Here is a 23,363-nt window from a genome sequence, read left to right on the forward strand (position 1 = left end):
GAAATGCATCATAACCCTGTCATGGGGAATACTAGTGTAGTGAGAATGTTATTGGGATACAGGAGTTCAAGTTCACATTGTTGGACGCTATTCCTCAATATCATCAGAATGGATGTGATATATTTTATCACTTTAATAATAAGGTCCTGGGAAGTGTTGCTGAGCAAAGAAACCTTGGAGTGCAGCTTCATAGTTCCTTGAAAGTGGAGTTCCAGGTTAGATAGTGAAGAATGCGTTTGCTATACTTGCCTGTATTGGTGAGAGCACTGAGTATAGGAGTTGGCAGGTCATAATGCAACTGTACAGGATATTGGTTTGGCCACTTTTGGAATGCTACATTCAATTCTGGTCTCCCTGCTATTGGAAAGAAGTTGTAAAACTTGAAAGCATTCAGAAAATTTTATAAGAATGTCACCTGGCTTGGAGATTTTGAGCTTTAGGGGGAGGCTGAATGGACCTAGAGTGCCTGAGGCCAAGTGGTGACCTTTTAGAGCTTTATAACACCATGAAGGTCATGGAAAGAGTGAATAGCCAAGGTCTTTCCCCAGGATAGTGGAGTCCAAAATTGGAGGGCATAGGTTTAGGGTGAGAGGGGAAAGAGTTAAAAGGGACCTAAGGGGCAGCTTTTTCACACAGAAGATGGTGCATGCATGGAATGAGCTGCCGGAGGAAGTGGTGGAAGCTGGTACAATTACGACGTTTAAAAGGCTTCTGGATGTGAGCATGATAGAAAGGGTTTGGAGGGATATTGGCCAAATGCTGGCACAGGGACTAGATTAATTTAGGATATCTGTTGGGAGTGGACTAGTTGGACTGAAGGGCCTAATTCCATGCTGTACATCTCTATGACCCTTAAGTACGCTAGACACCCAGGTATTGCAGTACAACTACAAGACTGGTATCTACCTAACAATGTGGAAAATAGCCCACAAAAAGCAGGACAATCCAACCCAGCCAACTACCACAGAATCAGTTCACTCTCAGTGATCAGTAAAATCAGTGAAAAGGTCAATTTCAGTGCTACCACCCTTTATCAGCAATGACCCTCTCCCATGCTAGTTCTCCTCCTCTTCTGTTTCATTCACTGTTTAAGGGATTGGCCATTTAAAACTGAGATGAGGCAAAACATTTTCTCTGAGGGTCTTGAGAATTGTCTTCTTGAAACAGTGTAGCAAAGTCCTTGAATATATTTAAGGCAGAGATGGCTAGATTCTTGTTAAGCAATGGGGTGTATATAACCCAGAGTCATTGAGATATACAGTGCAGAAATGAACCCTTTGGTCTAACTTGTCCATACTGACCAAATATCCCATATAAATGCGGTCCCATTTACAAGCATTTGGCCTGTATCGCTGTAAACTCTTCCTAATCATATACCCATTTAGATGCCTTTTAAATATTGTAATTGTACCAGCCTCCAGGACTCTTTCAGGCTGCTCATTCTATGCACACACCGCTCTCTGTGGAAAAAATTGCCCCTTGGGTCTCTCTCAAATTTTACCCACTCTCACGTTTAGCCTGTGCCCTCTCATCTTGGACTCACCAACCCAGGGAAAAGATTTTGTCTATTTATGCTATCAATGCTGCTCATGCTGTTATAAACCCTTATAAGGTCACTGCTCAGCCATCAATGCTCCAGGGAAAATAGCCCAAGGCTACTCAGCCTCTCCCTATAGCTCAAACCCTCCAGCCCTGGCAACATTCTTGTAAATCTTCTCTGATCCCTTTTAAGTTTCACAACATCGTTCCTATAGCAGGGAGACCAGAGACGCGTGTGTTCCAATAGTGGCTGAACCAGTGTCCTGTACAGCCGCAACATGACCTCCCAAATCCTATATTCGATGCACTAACCAGTAAAGGCAAGCATACCAAACGCCGCCTTCACTACCCTATCTACCTGCAACTCTACTTTTAAGGAAAGTTTATTGAACTGCTGGGTGGCTGCTTATATCCTAAATATTTCCTAATGTTTAAACGCAAAGTTCAGTTGTTACCATGTTTAATGTGGAATACTGATGAAGGGTCTAGGCCCGAAACGTCAGCTTTTGTGCTCCTGAGATGCTGCTTGGCCTGCTGTGTTCATCCAGCCTCACATTTTATTATCTTAATGTGGAATACAGTTGTCTATGATCAGAGTCTGTACCCTGCCATCTTGTGCAGTGCCTTACTTGGTTCATTTTCATTACATTTTGAGTAGTCCATCAGATATATTAAAATGAAAATGCATGTTCAGATTTATATGGAATATGCGTGCAGTGGACTGTTTAAATATAGAAATCATTTGCAATAGGGAGAGGAACCAAAAGGCATTTTCAATTTTATATACAGCTAGAATTGGACCTTGAAAGTTGGAACAAATTTGAATTTGTGTAAATGTTAACTATATTGATAAGATCATCAGAGGAAGGTTGGAGTGTTGATTTGAGGTTACTGTTAGGTCAGCCATGGTATTATTGAAAGGTGGAGCAGGTTTGAGGGGCTGAATGGCCTGATCCTGTTTATCTGTCTCACGGTTCTCTTGCACAATCCCTTATTTCTGTGAGTTGTGCTCTGCTTTTGTCTTACAGAATTTTCACCGGGCAGCTTACCAGGCAGACGATCGAAATGACTTGTTAAGCGCAATCAATGAGTTCCTAGACAGCAGTATTGTCATTCCTCCCTCTGATGTCCCTGGGGAGGAGCTGCTCCTCTCTGTTGCTCAGTTCCAGCGCAAGATGTTGAAGAAGCGACAGGCAAAAGAGGATAAGGTGCTGGCCAAGGAGATCAAGATTCAGGAGGAGCGAGGTAGGCAGCGAAAGAACCTGGGTATAGGCTGTTAGAACACAGCCTGCTGAAAGGGTGCAGAGGTTTGAATCGGGATCCATCATCATGTCCCACTTTGAGCTGAGTTTTCCACACTCTGGTTTTTACTCACTTGGCCTCTTGTTCCTTCCAGCTCTCCTGAAACCAAAGAAGCCAGAAGAGGAAGACCCCCTCAGAAGGACAGGGAAACCTTTTGGTGGAGTTATCCGAGATGCACACCGGAGGTACCCTAAATATGTCAGTGACTTCAAGGATGCTCTGAACCCCCAGTGCATGGCTGCCATCATCTTCATTTACTTTGCTTGTCTGTCGCCAGCCATCACCTTTGGAGGGTTACTCGGTGAGAAATTTTACTTGTGTCATTGAGGTTGAATGGTTTGTGAATGGAATCACTGGGGAAAAGACAAGAGTTTCTGTAGTGCCTTTCACGCTCCCAGGATGTCTCAAAGGGCTTGGTGGCTAATTAAATGAAACACAATCATTGTTGCAGTGTAAGAAACAGCTCAGTGCTTCGAGATAGCAGCTCTCCAGCGCCCTCTTAAGGGCAGTTGTGGATCATCACACAGTGCGAGCCTTGCCATTGATGCCCACATTCAGTGAAAGTCTGTACAAAAAACTTACCAACTGTTCTGCAAACCACAAATTTTGTATATTGTTACATGCTAATACTGAGAGATTGGTATTTTATTTATTTATTTTATGTTGATTTGTAAGCAAACCTTGGCACCTGCACAAGGAAGAGAATTACCCTAAATTCCACCCTGTCTTATATTGTTAGCAACCAACAGTCTCTGAGTAAAATTGTATCAGAGATAATGGGAACTGCAGATGCTGGAGAATCCAAGATAATAAAGTGTGAAACTGGATGAACACAGCAGGCCAAGCAGCATCTCAGGAGCACAAAAGCTGATGTTTCGGGCCTAGACCCTTCACCAGAAAAGGGGGATGGGGAGAGGGTTCTGGAATAAATAGGGAGAGAGGGGGAGGCGGACCAAAGATGGATAGAGGAGAAGATAGATGGAGAGAGATCCCCTGAGGTTTGTCTGAAGGGAGGAGGATAACTTCTTCAGGTTAGGCATCCCTGGAAGAGGCTTTGCAGTGGGGTTAAAATTGTATCAGAGATAATTGGAACTGCAGATGCTGGAGAATCCGAGATAACAAAGTGTGGAGCTGGATGAACACTCTCTTGTCCACCTATTTTCTCCTCAATCCATCTTCGATCTGCCTTCCCCTCTCTCCCTATTTATTTCAGAACCCTCTCCCCATCCCCTGTAATGTGTGCTCTGGAATATTTACCCGGGTGTGGATGTAGGTTTGCTGTGCAATATTTACCCGAGTGTGGATGGTGACTGATTTTCATGTAAATGATGTTTTATTTTGCTTCAGGGGAGAAGACCATGGGCTTAATCGGTGTTTCTGAGCTCATCATATCCACGGCTATACAAATGGTGATCTTTGGCCTGTTGGCAGCGCAACCACTGCTGGTCGTTGGGTTTTCTGGACCACTGCTGGTCTTTGAAGAAGCTTTCTTTAAGGTGCGTGTGTTTCAGGCTCAGATCCAGTTGGAAATTGTCCTACACAAGGACAGCCGATCTAATCTCACTCAGCAAGCAGTTTAGCTCCAGCTAGAGCTTGAATTCATAGCCTGGTTCCACACTGAGAAAATGCAGCATTGTTGGAAGTGCTATTCTTCCAAACCTGCAGCAGTCCCTTGAGCACGATGTCAGACTGAAATCTCTGAAGGTGAGCTTGAATTTCTGACTTTCGCATGATTTTAGTCAAAAGTGGGAAGAATTTGTAAATTGTAAGGGAGATTGGAATTGCAGCTTTTTTGTTCATTCACAGAGTGAGTGTGTCACTGGCTAGGCCAGCATTTATTACCCATCTGTAGCTGCCCACCTGCCGGGGGGGGCGCGGGTGGACATGTAGCTGATGGTATTCCATTATTGTGATGGGTCGGTCACATTGCTGTGGGTCTGGAGTCACATTTAGCCCAGGTAAGTAAGGAAGGAGGATTCTCTTCCCTAAAGGTCATTAGTGATCCAGTTGAGGGTTTTCGAACAATAGGCAGTGGTTACATGGTCATCATTAGGGGAGCTGTGTATTCAAGATTTTATTGAATTCAAATTTCACCATCCACCATGCTGAGATTTGAACTCATCTCCCCAGAACCTAAGTCTGACATTCTGGACTAAACGAATGGAGAGAGCAGTTAATAAAGCACACAGTGCCCTCAGCTTTATTAATGGTGTGTAGAGTGCAAGAGCAAGGGGGTGATACTGAACTTGTTGATACAAGACACTTGTTGGACCTCAGTTGGAATACTGTGAACAGCTCTGGGTGCCACCTTACAGGAAAATGTAAATAGGAGAGATTGCAGAAGTAATTTACAAGAATGGTTCCACGAATGAGAAACTTCAGTGGTGCGGATAGACTGAAGAAATTGGGACTGTTCTCCTTGGAGAGAAGAAGGTTGAGAGGAGATTTGTTCTTTGGCTTTCAGAATCGTGAGTAGGCTGAATAGAATAGATAGAAGCTGGGCAGCTCTTTTGGGAGTTGGTACAGACATGGTCGAAAAGCCTCTTCTTGCACTATAAAATTCCAAGATCCTATGACGAGGACTCAGATTAAAAGGATGTGCAAGGAAAGGAAGAGTAATATGAGAAACAGTTTTTTCACACAGCGTATGTTTAGGGGCTGAATGCACTGTCTGGAAATGTGCTGGAGACATCACATAGGTATTTGAATAAAAATGGGGTGCAGCGATTTGGGGAAAAGACAACGGATTGGCCTAGATGGTCTTCACCTGAACCAGAGGGGTACTGATATCCTGGGGGGGGAATTTGCTAAGGCTATTCGGGTGGGTTTAAACTAATTCAGCAGGGGAATGGGAACCAAAATTGTAGTTCGAGTATAGTAAAAGTTGAAAGTAGGGTGGTCCGAAATAAAGTTTCAGGGACGCAAGATGGCACCGGCAAGCAAGACGTTGGTTTGAAGTGTGTCTACTTCAAAGCCAGGAGTGTCCGGAATAAGGTGGGTGAACTTGCAGCATGGATTAGTACCTGGGACTTCAATGTTGTGGCCATTTCGGAGACATGGATAGAGCAGGGACAGGAATGGTTGTTGCAGGTTCCGGGATTTAGATGTTTCAGTAAGAACAGAGAAGATGGAAAAAGAGGGGGAGGTGTGGCATTGTTGGTCAAGGACAGTATGACAGTTGCAGAAAGGATGTTTGGGGACTCGTCAACTGAGGTAGTATGGGCTGAGGTTAGAAACAGGAAAGGAGAGGTCACCCTGTTGGGAGTTTTCTATAGGCCTCCGAATAGTTCCAGAGATGGAGAGGAAGGATAGCAAAGATGATTCTCGATAGGAGTGAGAGAGACAGGGTAGTTGTCATGGGGGACTTCAACTTTCCAAATATTGACTGGGAACACTATAGATGGGTCAGTTTTTGTCCAGTGTGTGCAGGAGGGCTTCCTGACACGGTATGTAGATAGGCCAACAAGGGGCGAAGCCACATTAGATTTGGTACTGGGTAATGAGCCTGGCCAGGTGTTAGATTTGGAAGCAGGTGAGCACTTTGGTGATAGCGATCACAATTCTGTTATGTTTACTTCAGTGATGGAAAGGGATAGGTGTATACCACTGGGCAAGAGTTATAGCTGGGGGAAAGGCAATTACGATGAGATTAGGCAAGATTTAGGGAGCATAGGATGGGGAAGGAAACTGCAGGGGATGGGCACATTAGAAATGTGGAGCTTATTCGAGGAAAAGCTCCTGTATCCTAGATAAATATGTACCTGTCAGGCAGGGAGGAAGCTGTAGAGCACGGGACCTGTGGTTTATGAAGGAGGCGGAATCTCTGGTCAAGAGGAAGAAGAAGGCTTATGTTGGGATGAGATGTGAAGGCTCAGTTAGGGCACTTGAGGGCTACGAGGTAGCCAGGAAAGACCTAAAGAGAGAGCTCAGAAGGGCCAGGAGGAGTCATGAGAAGTTGTTGGCGGATAGGATCAGGGTAAACCGTAAGGCTTTCTATAGGTATTTAAGTAACAAAAGAATGACGAGAGTAAGATTAGGCCCAGTCAAGGATAGTAGTGGTAAGTTGTGTGTGGAGTCAGATGAGATGGGGAAGCGCTAAATGAATATTTTTCGACAGTATTCACTCTAGAAAAGACAACGTTGTTGAGGAAAATACTGAGATACAGTCTACTAGACTAGGTGGGATTGAGGTTCACAAGGAAGAGGTATTAGAAATCCGACAGAGGGTGAAGATAGATAAGTCCCCTGGGCCGGACGGGATTTATCCTCAAATCCTCTTGGAAGCCAGGGAGGAGATTGCCGAGCCTTTGGCATTGATCTTTAACTCGTCATTGTCTACAAGAATAGTGCCAGATGACTGGAGGATAGCAAATGTGGTTCCCCTGTTCAAGAAGGGGAGTAGAGACAACCCTGGTAATTATAGACCAGTGAGCCTTACCTCAGTTGTTGGCAAAGTGTTGGAAAAGGCTATAAGGGATAGGATTTATAATCATCTAGAAAAGAATAAATTGATTAGGGATAGTCAGCACGGTTTTGTGAAGGGAAGGTCGTGCCTCACAAACCTTATTGAGTTCTTTGAGAAGGTGAACAAACAGGTAGATGAGAGTAAACCGGTTGATGTGGTGTATATGGATTTCAGCAAGGCGTTCGATAAGGTTCGCCACAGAAGGCTATTGTACAAAATGCGGAGGAATGGAATTGTGGGAGATATAGCAGTTTGGATCGGAAATTGGCTTGCTGAAAGAAGACAGAGGGTGGTGGTTGATGGGAAATGTTCATCCTGGAGACCAGTTACTAGTGGTGTACCGCAAGGGTCGGTGTTGGGTCCACTGCTGTTTGTCATTTTTATAAACGACGTGGATGAGGGCGTAGAAGGATGGGTTAGTAAATTTGCAGATGACACTAAGGTCGGTGGAGTTGTGGATAGTGACGAAGGATGTTGTAGGTTACAGAGAGACATAGATAAGCTGCAGAGCTGGGCTGAGAGGTGGCAAATGGAGTTTAATGCAGACAAGTGTGAGGTGATGCACTTTGGTAGGAGTAACTGGAATGCAAAGTACTGGGCTAATGGTAAGATTCTTGGTAGTGTAGATGAGCAGAGAGATCTCGGTGTCCATGTACACAGATCCTTGAAAGTTGCCACCCAGGTTGACAGGGCTGTTAAGAAGGCATACAGTGTTTTAGCTTTTATTAATAGAGGGATCGAGTTCTGGAACCAAGAGGTTATGCTGTAGCTGTACAAAACTCTGGTGCGGCCGCACTTGGAGTATTGTGTACAGTTCTGGTCACTGCATTATAAGAAGGATGTGGAAGCTTTGGAAAGGGTGCAGAGGAGATTTACTAGGATGTTGCCTGGTATGGAGGGAAGGTCTTACGAGGAAAGGCTGAGGGACTTGAGCCTGTTTTCATTAGAGAGAAGAAGGTTGAGAGGTGACTTAATTGAAACATGTAAAATAATCAGAGGGGTAGATAGGGAGAGCCTTTTTCCTAGGTTGGTGACGGCGAGCATGAGGGCCATAGCTTTAAATTGAGGGGTGAAAGATATAGGACAGAGGTCAGAGGTAGTTTCTTTACTCAGAGAGTAGTAAGGGAATGGAACGCTTTGCCTGCAACGGTAGTAGATTCGCCAACTTTAGGTACATTTAAGTCGTCATTGGACAAGCATATGGACGTACATGGAATAGTGTAGGTTAGATGGGCTTGAGATCGGTATGACAGGTCGGCACAACACTGGGGGCTGAAGGGTCTGTACTGTGCTGTAATGTTTTATGTTCTAGATATTAGAACCAGTATATGCATGATAGACCAAATGGTCTCCTGAGCCTGCAATATATCATTCTGTGCAGTAAGTCATCACTTATAATTATGGTTTTTGTCCTGAAAAGCACTATTTCAGCTGAATCAGATTTTCTTATTAAAACTAATGTAAAGACTGTAGTCTGATTCTGTAGAAGTATTCTAATCAGAAAATTGTATTAATCAGTATACCCTTAAGTTGTGATTGACTCACCTTACATTGCGAATTTCCTGAATTAACTTATGAAATTAATTTAAACATATAAAATAAAAATGTATCTCCTGCTCACTACTGATGCTTCTTGTCAAGCCTTCCCACTCACTGATCGACCTGGAAACTAGATTCTTCCCCTCACTCACCCACCCACTTTCCTCATCTTAACTCTCACTGTGGAGGTAAATGGTACCAACAAGAAACAGGAGCAGCTTTTTTTAAGAAAGTAGATAACAAGAGCCCCAAAAGCTTGATACTTCAGCAGCACTGGGACTCTCTCTTTCACCACCCTGCACCTTGATTTTGGATTGCATTTTGAACAGGGTTGCAGATTCAGGAAAGCAAAGTGGTGAAAGCTATATTAAGGAGGGACTGACCACAATTCAGAGGAGGGTCAAGGAGGGCCAAGCCCAGGTGGAGGGATCAGGCAGAAGAAGTGGCTGCAAATCAGAGGATCAGGGAAAGGCTTCTAGCCAAAGGAAAAGGGAGAGGCTACATGTGGGAACATCTAGGAGATTCGGCAAGGTGAGGTGATGGACTTGACAAGTGAGAGGGTTGGGAACAGAGATAGGTCATAAGTTGGAAAGCAGAAGATGCCACTTCAAATTGGCACCAGTCAGGTCACACAACCAGCTCTGTGTTAGTCTGGAAGGAAGCAGTGTTGGGAATGATCTCATTAGGCTACACCAGCATCTATTATCCCATTAACCTACTGAAGTTCAAATGAACAGTGTTAAATGTGACTTAGGTTATCACTATGGCTTCAACTGATGTTGGATCAAAATCTTCAAACTTGTCCCCTGACAACATTTTGGGTGTACCCGGGGAGGCAGTTAGCTCAGTTGGCTGGTCAGCTAGTTTGTATTGCTGTGTGTTGCCGATAGCGTGGCTTTAATTCCTGCGTTGGCTGATGTTACTACGAAGGATTCTCCTTCTCAAGCTGGTGTGGTCACCCTAAGGCTAAACCACCAACAGCCTTCCCTGTCTAATGAGAGAGCAGCCCTATGGTCTGATAAGAGAACGGTTACTTTTTACCTGCCGCCTAAGGACTGCAGTGGCTCAGGAAGGCAGCTCACCACAAACCCATTGAGGGCAACAGAGATGGGTGTTCAATGCTGGTGATTCCCTGAAGAAGCACAATGGAGAGAGGGGAGAAGAGACAATAAGAGAACACAGGGGCATCTTGTCAAGCTCCTTGCTGTGATCCTCAACCATTTTTTTTTCACTGACCTCTTTATTTGTGACTTGACTGATAGCAAGTTTCTTCCTCCAGTTCTGTAACTCAAACAACATGGACTACCTGACTGGCCGTGTATGGATTGGGATCTGGCTTATTGTCATCGTGGTGGTGATCGTGGCCTTTGAAGGCTCTTTCCTCGTGCGGTTCATATCCAGATTCACACAGGAAATCTTCGCTTTCCTCATCTCACTGATATTTATTTATGAGACATTTTATAAGCTTTTTAAGGTAAGGCAGACTAACTGGACTAATAAATACCTTTTCTCCGCACCTTCACGCAGGAACGAAACCTGCAGGTCATCCTCTTATCCATTTCCAGTTTTTCTTTTATCAATTCATGGGATGTTGACGTTGCTGACCAGGCGGCCTTTATTGTCCATCCCTAATTTCCCAGGGGGCAGTTCAGAGTCAACCACATTGTTGTGGGTCTGGACTCACATGTAGGTCACACCAGGTAAGGATGGTGGTTTCCTTCCCGAAAGGATATTAGTGAACCAGATGGATTTTCTGACAATTGGCAACTGCTTTGTGGTCATTATTAAACTCTTGATTTCAGATTTTTCATTGACTCCAACAAATTCCACCATCTGTCGTGGCAGAATTTGAACCCAGGTCCCAAAACATCATTTGGATCTCTGGACTAATGGTCTAGCAATAATACCACTAGTCCATTGCCTCCCCTGAAATGAACCCCATTTCCCTCCACAGTAATATCTCCTGATTCGTGCCCAGAGGCTTAAGTAATGTGTGCCACCAGATTAAAACCTCCCGTCCAAACCCAGGACCTGGAACGATAACTTCACTGAAACCTGTGTATCCTCCTCCTCCTCTTCCTCCTCCCACACCCTCACCTCCAATAACACACACAGTCCCCCCCAAAACTTCAGTCACTATCCTCTTCCAGAATGCCTGGAAAATAAAATAATGATACTCTAACTCACCCTAAATACTGATATTCCATCTCCTCCTGGTACAGAGATGGTTTTTCACTAACAGCTTCACCCCACCAACGATCCTAGAGTAACAGATCCTACCCCACTGAGCCCATCCCACATACCAACTCCAGGGGTAATATGCCCTGAATTCTGACTCTCTACGCTGCTTGTGAGAATGCACCCCAGTCTATGCATCCACATTTTAAAGTTTATACTTGTTAAAATTTTTTTGTTTGTATGTTCTTATGACCAAAATGATTAATCTCACACTTCCCTACATTGTTCTCCAGAGGAACACACCTGGATTCTGGGTTGTGTAGCCTGAGAATGAAATGTCCCCCGGATTTATCCTGAGAATAGCACCTTTTCACATCACCCTATGTCAGACCTTGCCATATGGAGTTTAGAGGTTCATCAGTGTTGGATATTTGGGAAGGATGGAGGAACTGATGTGAGATGAGTTTTTAATCTGTGCTCTAACAAACTTTCACTCATATTTTCATAGATTTTCCAAGACCATCCTCTTCGTGGCTGTTCGAATATGACAGAAAATGTGACTGTGCCTTCCATTGCCTCCAAAAACATAATCAACAGTACAAGAGGAGAGAGCGGGAGACGGAAAGGGGAGCCAAACACAGCCCTGCTCTCCCTGGTCCTGATGGCCGGCACCTTCTTTATCGCCTTCTTCTTGCGCAAGTTTAAAAATAGCCGTTTTTTGCCCGGGAGAGTAAGTGTCACTGGTGAGGGCCTGAGAGAAATTCTTCCCTCTCTTGTGTTTTCATTTTCCTCATACAGAGTTGCTTTCGTTGTCCCTGCCATCTTTGGCATAGGAGAAGACCATTCAGTGTCTCAAGCATCTTTCACCTTTCAACAAAGTTGTGATTGATGAGGAAGCAATGGCCTAGTGGTATCATTGCTGGACTGTTAATCCAGAGACCCAGACAATGTTCTTGGGACCCAGGTTCAAATCCCGCCACAGCAGATAGTGGGATCTGAATTCAATAAAATATCTGGAATTAAGAGTCTAATGATGACCATGAGTCCATTGTCAATTATCGGAAAAAACCATCTGTGTCACTGATGTCCTTCAGGGAAGGAAAACTGCCGTCCTTACCTGGTCTGGCCTACATGTTACTCCAGACCCACAGCAATGTGGTCGACTCTGAACTGCCCTCTTGGGCAATTAGGGATGGGCAGTAAATGCTGCCTAATCAGTGACACCCTCATCCCATTAACAAATAAAGAAAAAATTGTCAACTCCATCTGTGTACGTTGTTTCCAGAAATAACCTAACCCCAGAAAAACCCATCAATTCTGGTTTTAAGTGTCTAATTGACCCCTACCACACCCGGATTTTTTGAGGGGGTGGGTTGGAGGGAAAGAGTTGCAGATTCCCACTCTCTTGTTTATGAAGGAATGTTCCCTGCTGTCAGTCCTTAGCAACTTGGCATTTAATGATCTGTTGGAGTTGGCCGAGAGGCAATAACTTCTGTTTAGCTCAAAATTGCAAGGCTCTTTTTGTCCACTGACCAGGTTATTTATCTGCAATGCTTCAATTAGAATACCCCTTCATCTCCTCCATTTGAGGGATTACAACACCTTTGTTTTACATATCAGGGCTGGTGACTTAATGCTGCACGTCCTCCTTACCAGGGGTGCTTTGATGCTTCCCCTGTCACTAACAGACCTCTGATACCATGACCACACCATGATGTGGGTAGAGAAGTCAAGAAGAAGGATTCTGATTTGATTAAAGAAATTAATACACACAGAGAGGAAGTTCTGAGTGGTCTGGCAGCCTTAAAAGTAGATAAATTTCCATGACTGAATGAAATGTATCCCAGGGTGTTTACTGAGGGGAGGGAGGAAATAGCTGGCACAAATATTCAATTCCACTCTGGCCACAGGAGAGGATCCAAGGAAATTTTCTTTCCTGGCAGCATTGTGTGCATCCCAACAGTACATGGACTACAACAGTGCAAGAAGGCAGCTCGCCACTCTCATCACAAGGTGATCAATGCTAGGCCTGCCAGTGTCAGACAAAAACTAAAAACTAAAGAGGGTTGTTAGAATAAAGTATATGAGTTCATTGGCCACTCGTTGTTTTAGACCCTCAACTTTAACCCTAAAGTTAAAGGGCTCTTGTGAGACAGTAATGTCCCTACCTCCTTGCCAGGAGGCTCAGGTTCAAGTCCCACCTGCTGAAGTGGTATCTCATAACATCCCTGAACAGACTGATTTTAAAAAATAAAATTAAAGCTTAATTTAATAACTAATCATCTCTGTGTGTCCCTGTCTGTCTGCTTGTCTGTCTGTCATTGTAGTGTGTACATTTCTGTCTGTCTGTTTGTTTGTCTTTGTCTCACTTCCATACACCTGCCTGCTCTCTATCACCCATCGTTGGGTTCTTCCCCACCATTCCCCTAAAATCAAATAATAACACCCCCTCCCACCCAGCGTCACACTCTGTACTCACCAGTAGAATTGAAATTTAAGATCTGGCATTGGTACAATTTAACAAATAAGTGGATTTAGCTCAAAAGACTATAAAGGAGCATTGTTTTATTGTTTTCTCACATGTCGTCTTTGTGAAGGATGTGGACTACTTTTCTTTCACATATTTCACATCAAATAAAGTAGTTGTTGGTGTGAGAATATACTCTCCATCCAAATAGGGTCCTTTTGTAAGCAGAGAATAGTTTGCAATGTGTCATGCTGATGTAGAGTGCAGATTCTGTGTTACAATCCTACAACAAAAGGGACTGCCTTTCACAACATCTATTTTTCTGAAGAAAGGTCTAGGCCTGAAACGTTAGCCTTCCTGCTCCTCTGCTGCTTGGCCTGTTGCGTTCATCCAGCTTCACACCTTGTTATCTATATGTCCCAAAGTGTTTAGTGGCAAATCAGCTATGGTTCAGTTGGCAACACCTTGCAACAGGACTCTGAAGGTTATACTTTCATGTTCCACTTTAGGTACATCAGCTCAAATGTCTCTGCTTAACACTGGAGCGTGGCACTGAGGGAAAGTGCAGCAATATCTTTTAGATGAACTAGTAAACCCAAGGCCTTCACTGCTGTTTCTGAAGGTTGCAGAGAATCCCAAAGAACGATTTGGAAAAAACACTAGAAATGTTGCTCTTGACCAAGTTTAAAGTGTAGTCACTTTGTAATGTAGAGAGCTGTAGGTAAGCTACAGTAATCAGATAAGTGACCAGATTTTCTGTTTTTGGATTAATATTGGGCAGGCCACTGGGAGAATTTTCATCCTCTGTTGAAAAAGAGCCATCTTTTATGCCACTTGAGAGAACACATGGAACTTCAGTCTAACAGAAGGGAACCTCCAACAGTGCAGCATTCCCTCAGTACTAACCCTTCGCCAGTGCAGCGCTCCCTCGGCGCTGACCCTCCAGCAGTGCAGCATTCCCTCAGTACTGACCCTTCGCCAGTGCAGCGCTCCCTCAGTGCTGACCCTCCGGCAGTGCGGCGCTCCCTTGGCGCTGACCCTCCAGCAGTGCGGCACTCCCTCAGTACTGACCCTTCGGTAGTGCGGCGCTCCCTCAGCGCTGACCCTCCGGCAGTGTAGCACTTCCTCAGTACCGACCCTTCGCCAGTGCAGCACTCCCTCAGCACTGACCCTTCACCAGTGCAGCGCTCCCTCGGCACTGACCCTTGGCCAGTGCGGCGCTCCCTCAGTACTGACTCTCCAGCAGTGCGGCACTCCCTCAGCGTTGACCCTGAGGCAGTGTGGCACTCCTTCATCACTGATCCTGCACCAGAACTGTAACTCCTTCAACACTGACCCTTTGACAGTGCTGCATTGACTCACCACTGCTCTCCAGGAGTGTCGTCCTAGATTCCAACCAAAATTTGTGGAGTGAAGCTTAAACCCATCACATTATCACTCAGCCAAGAATGTTACAATGTGATCACTGCCGGACTGTAAGTGACACATGTCCACGTGTGGGGCTAGGGTTGGATGCACTATGTTCAGTGAATCGATGAGAGATTAGTTTGTGTTATCAGCTTCAGTCATGGGAGCAGTGGAACGTGGGTCACTTTGAAAGAGTAACTTCTATCTCACATTTGCAGATATTCTGTACAAGTTAACACATATGTGTGTTACAGATTCGCCGTGTGATCGGGGACTTTGGTGTTCCAATAGCTATCCTCATCATGGTTCTGGTTGACTATTCCATCCAGGAGACTTTCACTCAGGTGAACAATAACTCTCAAATCCCCTTCACTTTACTCTGTGTTGAACCAAATCTTCTTCTGAGGGCCACCCACTGACCGGTTGGGTACTGCAGGGATCAGTGCTACAAACCAGCTATTCACAATATCTTTTAATGATCTGGTTGAGTGAACTAAACGTAATATCTCCCAAGTTTGTAGATGACATGAAGCTGGGTCCAAGGCTGAGCTGTGAGTAAGAGGCAGCGATGCTTCAGTATGATTTGGACAGGCTGAGTGAGTAGGCACATGCACGGCAGAGGCAGTATAATGTGGATAAGTGTGAGGGCATCCACTTTAGTGGCAGAAACAGTAAGGCAGATTACTATCCGCATAGCAAAAGGTTGGGAAATGTGGATGTGCAATGAGACCTGGATAGCCTCTACATCAGTCGCTGAAAGTAAGTTGCAGCTGCAGTGGGGGACAAGAAGGTATTGGTCTTCATAGCCAGGATTTTCGAATACAGGAACTGGGATGTCTTGCTGCACTTGTGCGGGCCTTGGTGAGACCACACCTGGAGTATTGTGTGCAGATTTACCTCCATCTGTGGGGAAGGTTGTTGTGGCTATTGGGTGTGTGCAGTAAATATTTACCAGACTGGCTCTCAAGATGACAAGAATGACATGTGAAAAGTGACTGGATCAGTTATGAATGTATGCACTGGCGTTTAAAGGAATGAAGGAGAGAATCGCATAGAAACTTATGAAGTTGCAGCTGGAGTAGACAAGGTAAACACAGGTTACCAGTGACTGGCGAGTGCAGAACCAGGTGTAACAGTTTGAGGATACAGGGTATGTCAGTTAGGACTAAGATGAGAAATTTCTCGGTCTAGAGACTGTTGAGCCAGTGGAATTCTCTGCCACCCAAAGTGGTTGAGGCAAAAATATTGAATGTTTTTGAGAAGGTATTATATGTAGTTCTTGGGGCTAAAGAGATCAAACAGTTAGAGGAGAAGGTAGGAAACAGCCACAATCATACCGTATGGCGAAGCAAACTCAAAGGCCTGCATGGCTGTACATCTCTGTGCCCCTGTGACTTACTCCTGCTCTTTTTTTCTATCTTTCTTTGTGAGCCTGTGCAGTCCCTGACCTGGGAGGGTTTGATAGGGTACTGTAGAGGGAGCTTTGTTTTCAGTTTTAGAAAAAGATTCAAGAAAACTTTACTCTATATCTAACCCTGTGCTGAGCCTGTCCTGGAAATATTTGATTGGGGCAGTGTAGAGAGTAAACTTTATGTTTATCAAGCTTTGTGCTGTCCCTGTCCCAAGAGTGTTGGATGGGGACAGTGTAGAGAGAACTTTACTTTCAGTTTGAAAGAGCAGGGGAAATGTATTCTGTATCTAACCTCACGCTGTACCTGCGTGATGAGGACAGTACAGTTTATGACTGTCTGTTCAAAATTGTAGACAGAGCTTTACTTTCAGATAAGTGTATCGAAAGCTTTAATATGTGTCTAGCCCTGTGCTGTAGCTGTCCTGGGAGATTTGCTGGGACTATATCAAGAGAGCTTTACTTTTAGTTGAAAAGAATAGAAATAGCTTTGCTCTATTTGATCCCACATGCTGTACCTGTCCTCGGTGTATTTAGTGGGGACACTGTTGGGGATCTTTACTTCCAGTTTAAGAGAAGAGAGGAACCTTGACTCCGTATCTAATCCTGAGCTGGACGTGTTTGATGGGGACAGTTGTGAAGAATCTTTAGTTCCAGTTTAAAGGAGTAGAGGAAGTTTTACTTTCATCTACCCTATGCCGAATCTGTCCTGGGAATATCTGATGGAGACAGTACTGAAGAAGCTTTACTTTCAATTTAAAAGAGTAGAGGAAGCTTTACTCTGCATCTAACCCCATGTTGGGAGTGTTTGGTGGGCACAGACGAAGTACTAGTGCCCAGCCTCCTCTCAATATTGACTGAGGTGAGGGATTCTTCACCAGCTGACTGTGTGATTTTCTTCCAGAAACTGAGTGTTCCGACGGGCCTGTCTGTCACTTCCCCAGAGAAGAGAGGTTGGTTCATTAATCCTTTGGGAAAGAATGCAGATTTCCCCATCTGGATGATGTTCGCTAGTCTGATTCCAGCCATCCTGGTCTTTATCCTCATCTTCATGGAAACTATGATCACCACGTGAGTACCTTGTGATGAAGAATTTGTGCTCAGTGATGCTGTTTTTTAAATTTGTTGGTGGGGTGCGAATGCCACTGGCAGTGCCAATATTTATTGCCTACTAATTGCCTTTGTTAAGGGGACTAGTGAATTAGTGGGCGCTTAAGAGTCTGGAGTCACATGTAGGACAGCATAGAACTGTGGTAGTAGGTTACAAGGTCACCATTAGTCCAGCTTTTCCTTCCAGGTTCTAAAGAATTTAAATGTCGCTATTTGCCATGGTTGAATTTGAGCCCATGTCTGAGGAATATTAGCCTGGGGTTCTGGATTCCCAGCCCTGTGACAATACCACTATGCCACCGCCCCTCCCTGCTGGCTTTAGTATGGCCTTCAGCACCATGCCCCAGGCTGATTCCCTATACAGCATCCTTGGAAGGATTGCAGGCAGAGTCAAGACTTTAACCGGCTCCCGTCCATACCTGTTTGAAGAGAGCAAGTGTCAATTCATTTAGGGTGCCACTGACCCCAGCTCTAAGACCAATTTAACAGATGCCCCTTAGATCAGTGAAGCCAGTGAGTATTTCAGACCCTTGTGATGCATTCCAGTTTTAAACTGAACTGGCTGGTTAATCAAATGGTTAGATCAGTGTATCAGCTATTTAAAAAATATATGTGTGTCAGGAGTTACCAATATCATAACGCAACTAGCAAGGGGCCTGCGTCAGGACAACCCTGACCCCTCCCTGCATCAGGAGACGGCGTCTGGTCAGGGGTTTCTACACCGGGAGACGGTGTCTGGTCAGGGGTCTGTGCGCCGGGAGACGGTGTCTGCTCAGGGGTCTGTGCGCCGGGAGACGGTGTCTGCTCAGGGGTCTGTGCGCCGGGAGACGGTGTCTGCTCAGGGGTCTGTGCGCCGGGAGACGGTGTCTGCTCAGGAGTCTGTGCGCCGGGAGACGGTGTCTGCTCAGGAGTCTGTGCGCCGGGAGACGGTGTCTGCTCAGGGGTCTCTGCACCGGGAGACGGCGTCTGGTCAGGGGTCTCTGCGCTGGGAGACGGCATCTGTGGACTGGATTGAACTGTGATGTTGGTGGGGTATTCCAGTGCTACACGATGCTGTGTCCGGTCTGGTACACTCAGCAGCACCAGGTTAGGTGACACTGTTTTAATGCAACCTCCCCATGCGCTCTGTACCTGCAGGCTGATAATCAGTAAGAAAGAACGCATGCTGACCAAAGGCTCCGGATTCCACTTGGATCTTTTGATCATTGTGGCGTCAGGAGGTGTGGCAGCCTTGTTCGGTTTACCCTGGCTCGCTGCTGCCACTGTCAGAACTGTCACCCATGTGAATGCGCTGACCGTCATGAGCAAATCTGTGGCTCCTGGTGACAAACCCAAAATCCAGGAGGTCAAGGAGCAACGGGTAACGGGGCTTGTGGTAGCTGTCCTCGTGGGTAAGTGACCATCACCGCACTGTCCCCCACTAACTCCATTGTCACTCTCACTCTCCTCCTCCATCGTCATCTCCTCTGTCTCCCTCACTATCTCTCTTTCTCCCTTAGCATCATCATTCTCTCCCCCTTCCTTCCTAACTGGTGAACACTTTATACAGCAGAGCCAAAATCCAGAATCAAACCATAAATCTATTGTCTCTCGACCTTCTTTATTTATTTATTATTTATTTGTCTGCAGGATTTGGAGTTCACTGGCCTGGTCAGCTTTTTGTTATCTATCCAATTTACCCTTGACATCTGAGATTGCCTCTGAGCAGTGTTAGAATCTTACAGAACAGAAATAGGCCATTTGGCCCGTTGTGGTTTTGCTGGCTCATTATGATGGACTTATCCACTTTCTCCATGGCCCTGATGAGTTTCTCCTTCAAGCGTTATGCATTTTTTAAATGTTATGATTGAATCAGCTTCCATCACCTTGAAGAATGTTACATAAAGGCAATGTCTTTCCCTCTCCCTTTTTCTTCCTGATTTCTTTCATTTCTTCTTTGCCACCTTCCTTTTTTTCAATCTTCTCCCTCTCAGTTGTTCCCAGCTCCTTTTGTCGTGAACACTCTGGAACCTTGTGTTTTCTAGGTCTATCCATTGTAATTGGTGATCTCCTACGAAAAATCCCACTAGCTGTGCTTTTTGGGATCTTCCTCTACATGGGTGTCACATCTCTGAATGGCATTGAGCTGTACGAGCGCCTGCAGCTGCTGCTGATGCCTTCTAAGCATCATCCAGATCACATTTATGTCCGGAAGGTGAGGGAGTTTCTCAGCTCACTGTCTGTAGGCTGGGGGTGGGTGGGTGTGTGTGTGTGTGGGGGGGGGTGGTGAGAATGGGGAAACTGTGGTTTGGGAGAGTGTGGGAGTAAAGGTTTGAGCCTAACCATGTTACCTGTTTGCAGGTTAAAACCCTTCGGATGCATTTATTCACCATTATCCAGGTCTTTTGTCTGGTGATTCTCTGGGCTGTGATGTCCACCATTGCCTCTCTTGCTTTCCCATTTGTGCTCATTTTGACTGTTCCTTTGAAAGTTTTCGCGCTCACCAGAATCTTCACGGATCGAGAGATGAAATGTGTAAGTGTTCTTCAGGAGAGATCAAGCTTTATTTACTGTGTATATGTTGTCAGTGTCATTAACTTTCAGTGAGGCCCCCAGTCCTGAAGTCAGCACTGAGCCAACCTGCTGTATTTTTGAATACACAGCCACTTAAGGCCATTGATGTGGTGGGACAGAGATTCCATGGGAGGGTTTGTAAACAAAGATTCTAATTTTAAATTCAAAATGCAGCAGGAGCCAGGGTATGGCAGCAGGCACAGAGCCATGAGATTTACTGCACTTTAGGAAATATGAACATTTCAGTTAGGAGCTAGGCTAGTTAGTTATATCTTTGAACCAAATGTTGAGCGATCTGTAGGTCTGCAGGTGCCTGCTTTCTGACCCCTCCATTCTTGTACAGATCATGTCAGAACAGCATATTTCCAGCCCTAAATGATTAGTGAACCAAGTGAGTTTTCACACAACCATCGCCTTTTAAAGTCATATTTTTTTCAAATTCAAATTTCACCATCAGCTGTGGTGAGTGTACACTGATCCTCAAAACATTAACCTGGGATTCTGGATTAGGAACAATAACGTCACCATTGGCACCACCGATTCAAGTTCCCCTTCAGGCACATACTAAGGACAGCAGTGAAGAATGTCACGGGGAGTGGAGTTTGACAGTGGCTTTGATCTTCCCAGTGTTAATTCAAAAATTTCTTACTAGATTTCAGGCTGGCAGCATGACAGATCACAGGTAGTTGAGAGATTGAGAGAAGTGGTAATGAGGTAGAGTTGAGTATTGCCAGATTACATGTGGAACCAGACATTGCATCTTCGGTTAGTGTTGCCAAGAGGCAGATGAGAAATAGGAGGATGCTGGGGATAGATCTTTGAGAGACACCAGAGCTAATGCTCCAAATACAGGGTGAGAAGCCATGCAGGGTATCCTGTGACCATGACTGGATAAGAATGAAAGCAGGTGAGAGCAGATAAATGCAGGAAGTATGTTCCTGATGATGGGGGTGTGGGGGAGTCCAGAACCAGAGGTCATGGTCTAAAATGTGGGCATGGCCATTTCAGACTGTGACTGAAATTCGTCACCCACTAAGTAGTGAACCTGGGAAATTCTCCACCACAGAAAGCAGTTGAGGTCGAAACATTTTTTTTTCAGAAGAGTTAGATACATAAGAAATAGGAGCAGGTGTAGGCCATCTGACCCATCAAGCCTGCTCCATCATTGAATAAAATCATGGCTGATCTTTCTGTGGACTCATCTCTGCTCAGCCAACCGCTCACCATAACTCTTAAAATTCCTTCACTGTTCAAAAATCGATCTTTCTTTGACTTAAAAACATTCAACGAGGGATCCTTAACTGTTTCACTGGGCGGGGAATTCCACAGATTCATAACCCTTTGGGTGAAGAAGCTCATCCTCAACTCAGTCCTAAATGTGCTCCCTCTTATTTTGAGGCTGTATGCCCCCTAGTTCTAGTTTCATCCAGCAATGAAAACAACCTCTCTGCTTCTATCTTATCTATTACCTTCACAATTTTATTGTTTCAATAAGATTCCCCCAACATCATCTAAATTCCAGTAAGTACAGTCCCAGTCTACTCAAGCACTCCTCATAAACCAATCCTATCCACTCCGGAATCAACCTCCTCTGCACCCCGCCCAGTGCCAGTACATCCTTTCTCAAGTAAGGAGACTGAAACTGCACACAGTACTCCAGGTGTGGCTTCACCAGCACCCTGTACAGTTGCAGCATAACCTCCCTGTTTTTAAACTCCATCCCTGTAGCAATGAAGGACAATATTCCATTTGCCTTCTTAATTACCTGCTATACCTGCAAACCAACTTCTTGTGATTCATAAGCAACAACATCTAGGTCCTTCTGCACGGCATCATGCTGCAATTTTTCACCATTTAAATAATAATCCATTTTGCTGTCACTTGGACCAAAATGAATGATCCCACATTTGTTAACTTTGTACGCCATCTGCCAGATCCTTGCCCACTCATTTAACATATGTACCACCCTCTGCAGACTTTCGGTTTTCTCTGCACATTTTGCTCTACCACTCATCTTAGTGTCTTCTGCAAACTTTGAAACACTACACTTGGCCCCCAAATCTAAATCATCTACGTAAGTATTAAACAATTACGGTCCCAAAAGTGATCCCTGAGGCACACCACTAGCCACTGATTGCCAACCAGAAAAACACCCATTTATCCCCATGCTTTGTTTTTCATTAGCTAACCAATCTTCTATCCATGCTAGTACATTACCTGTAACGCTGTGCATTTTTGGTGTTATGCAGCAGCCTTTTGCACAGTACCTTGTCGAATGCCATCTGGAAATCCAGATTCACTGGTTCCCTGTAGTCCACCGCGCTTGTGATATCCTCAAAGAACTCCAGTTAATTAGTTAAATTTAGTAAATTAGTTCTTAGTTCTAAAGAACCCAAAGGATGTGAATAGGGGTGTGAATTGCATGATCATATTGAATGGTGGGCAGACTTGAATAGCCGAATAGCCTACTCCTGCTTTTTGTTTCTGTGCCAGTGGTGGAAAGGATTTGGAGGAGAAGATGTAGTCACCTAGATCTGATGAGTACAAAACCCAAAACTTTAGTTTTGTTTTAGCAATATTTATGTTTTGTACTTCCAAGCAGAGGCTAAGTAGCTTGGGCTGGTGCTCATTAAAGTTTAGAAGAATGACAGCCAGTGTGATTTAAATGTTCTTGACAAGGTAGATGCAGAAAGGGAGAGGCTAGGACCAGAGAGGATAATCTCTGAATACAGAAGCAACCATTTAAGGCAGAGATGAGGAGGAATTTCTTCTCTGAGTGTGGGGAATTCATGGAATTCTTTACCGTAGAGGCTGGGTCATTAAATATATTAAAAGCTGTGAGAGACATATTTTTGATCACTCAGGGAATCGAGTTGAGTGAAAGAGTAAGGAAAGTGGAGTTAAGATGATCAGAACTGTCATAATCTCATTGAATGGTGGAACAGAGTTGATGAGCCGAATGGCCTACATCGGCTGCGATGTATTAGGCTTTGTGGGCTTTATGATAAGTCATAAGGTACTGATTTGTCCAGCTGCTGTTCGTGGCTTAATAAGCATTTTTGTTTAAAGACTGGACCTGACAAAAGCAAATCAGAACTCTGACAATAATTTCTATAAAATGTATTGATAAAAAGATAAATTTTGGGCACAAATATTTACAGCGTCAGTGCAGTGTGTTAAAATGTTGATCACCCTGTTAAGTCGCTGATCTCCATGTCAAACACATTTGTGGGAGCCTGGCATGTGCTCATATTGCAGAGTCTCCAAAACCAGCAATGAAACCCTTAGTCTAGGCCCAAAACGTCAGCTTTTGTGCCCCTGAGATGCTGCTTGGCCTGCTGTGTCCATCCAGCTTCACACTTCGTTATCTCGGATTCTCCAGCATCTGCAGTTCC

At 44.8% G+C, this 23,363-nt stretch overlaps 1 protein-coding gene across 12 annotated transcripts in view; it reads left to right on the top strand.

Annotated features, from left to right (window-relative positions):
• LOC125451757 (anion exchange protein 2-like) overlaps positions 1-23,363 on the top strand; it is a 259,376-nt gene that overhangs the window by 233,460 nt on the left and 2,553 nt on the right. For all 12 annotated transcript variants that reach the window (XM_059646290.1, XM_059646297.1, XM_059646298.1 and 9 more), the window contains 10 exons: positions 2,568-2,784; positions 2,936-3,142; positions 4,189-4,337; positions 10,125-10,319; positions 11,532-11,753; positions 15,152-15,241; positions 17,210-17,376; positions 18,553-18,806; positions 19,440-19,609; positions 19,756-19,929. In XM_059646290.1, coding sequence (XP_059502273.1) covers positions 2,568-2,784; positions 2,936-3,142; positions 4,189-4,337; positions 10,125-10,319; positions 11,532-11,753; positions 15,152-15,241; positions 17,210-17,376; positions 18,553-18,806; positions 19,440-19,609; positions 19,756-19,929 — 1,845 coding nt within the window. The remainder of the gene's footprint in view (positions 1-2,567; positions 2,785-2,935; positions 3,143-4,188; positions 4,338-10,124; positions 10,320-11,531; positions 11,754-15,151; positions 15,242-17,209; positions 17,377-18,552; positions 18,807-19,439; positions 19,610-19,755; positions 19,930-23,363) is intronic.

Source organism: Stegostoma tigrinum, chromosome 5 (assembly GCF_030684315.1).
Source record: "Stegostoma tigrinum isolate sSteTig4 chromosome 5, sSteTig4.hap1, whole genome shotgun sequence".
Classification (NCBI taxonomy): domain Eukaryota; kingdom Metazoa; phylum Chordata; class Chondrichthyes; order Orectolobiformes; family Stegostomatidae; genus Stegostoma; species Stegostoma tigrinum.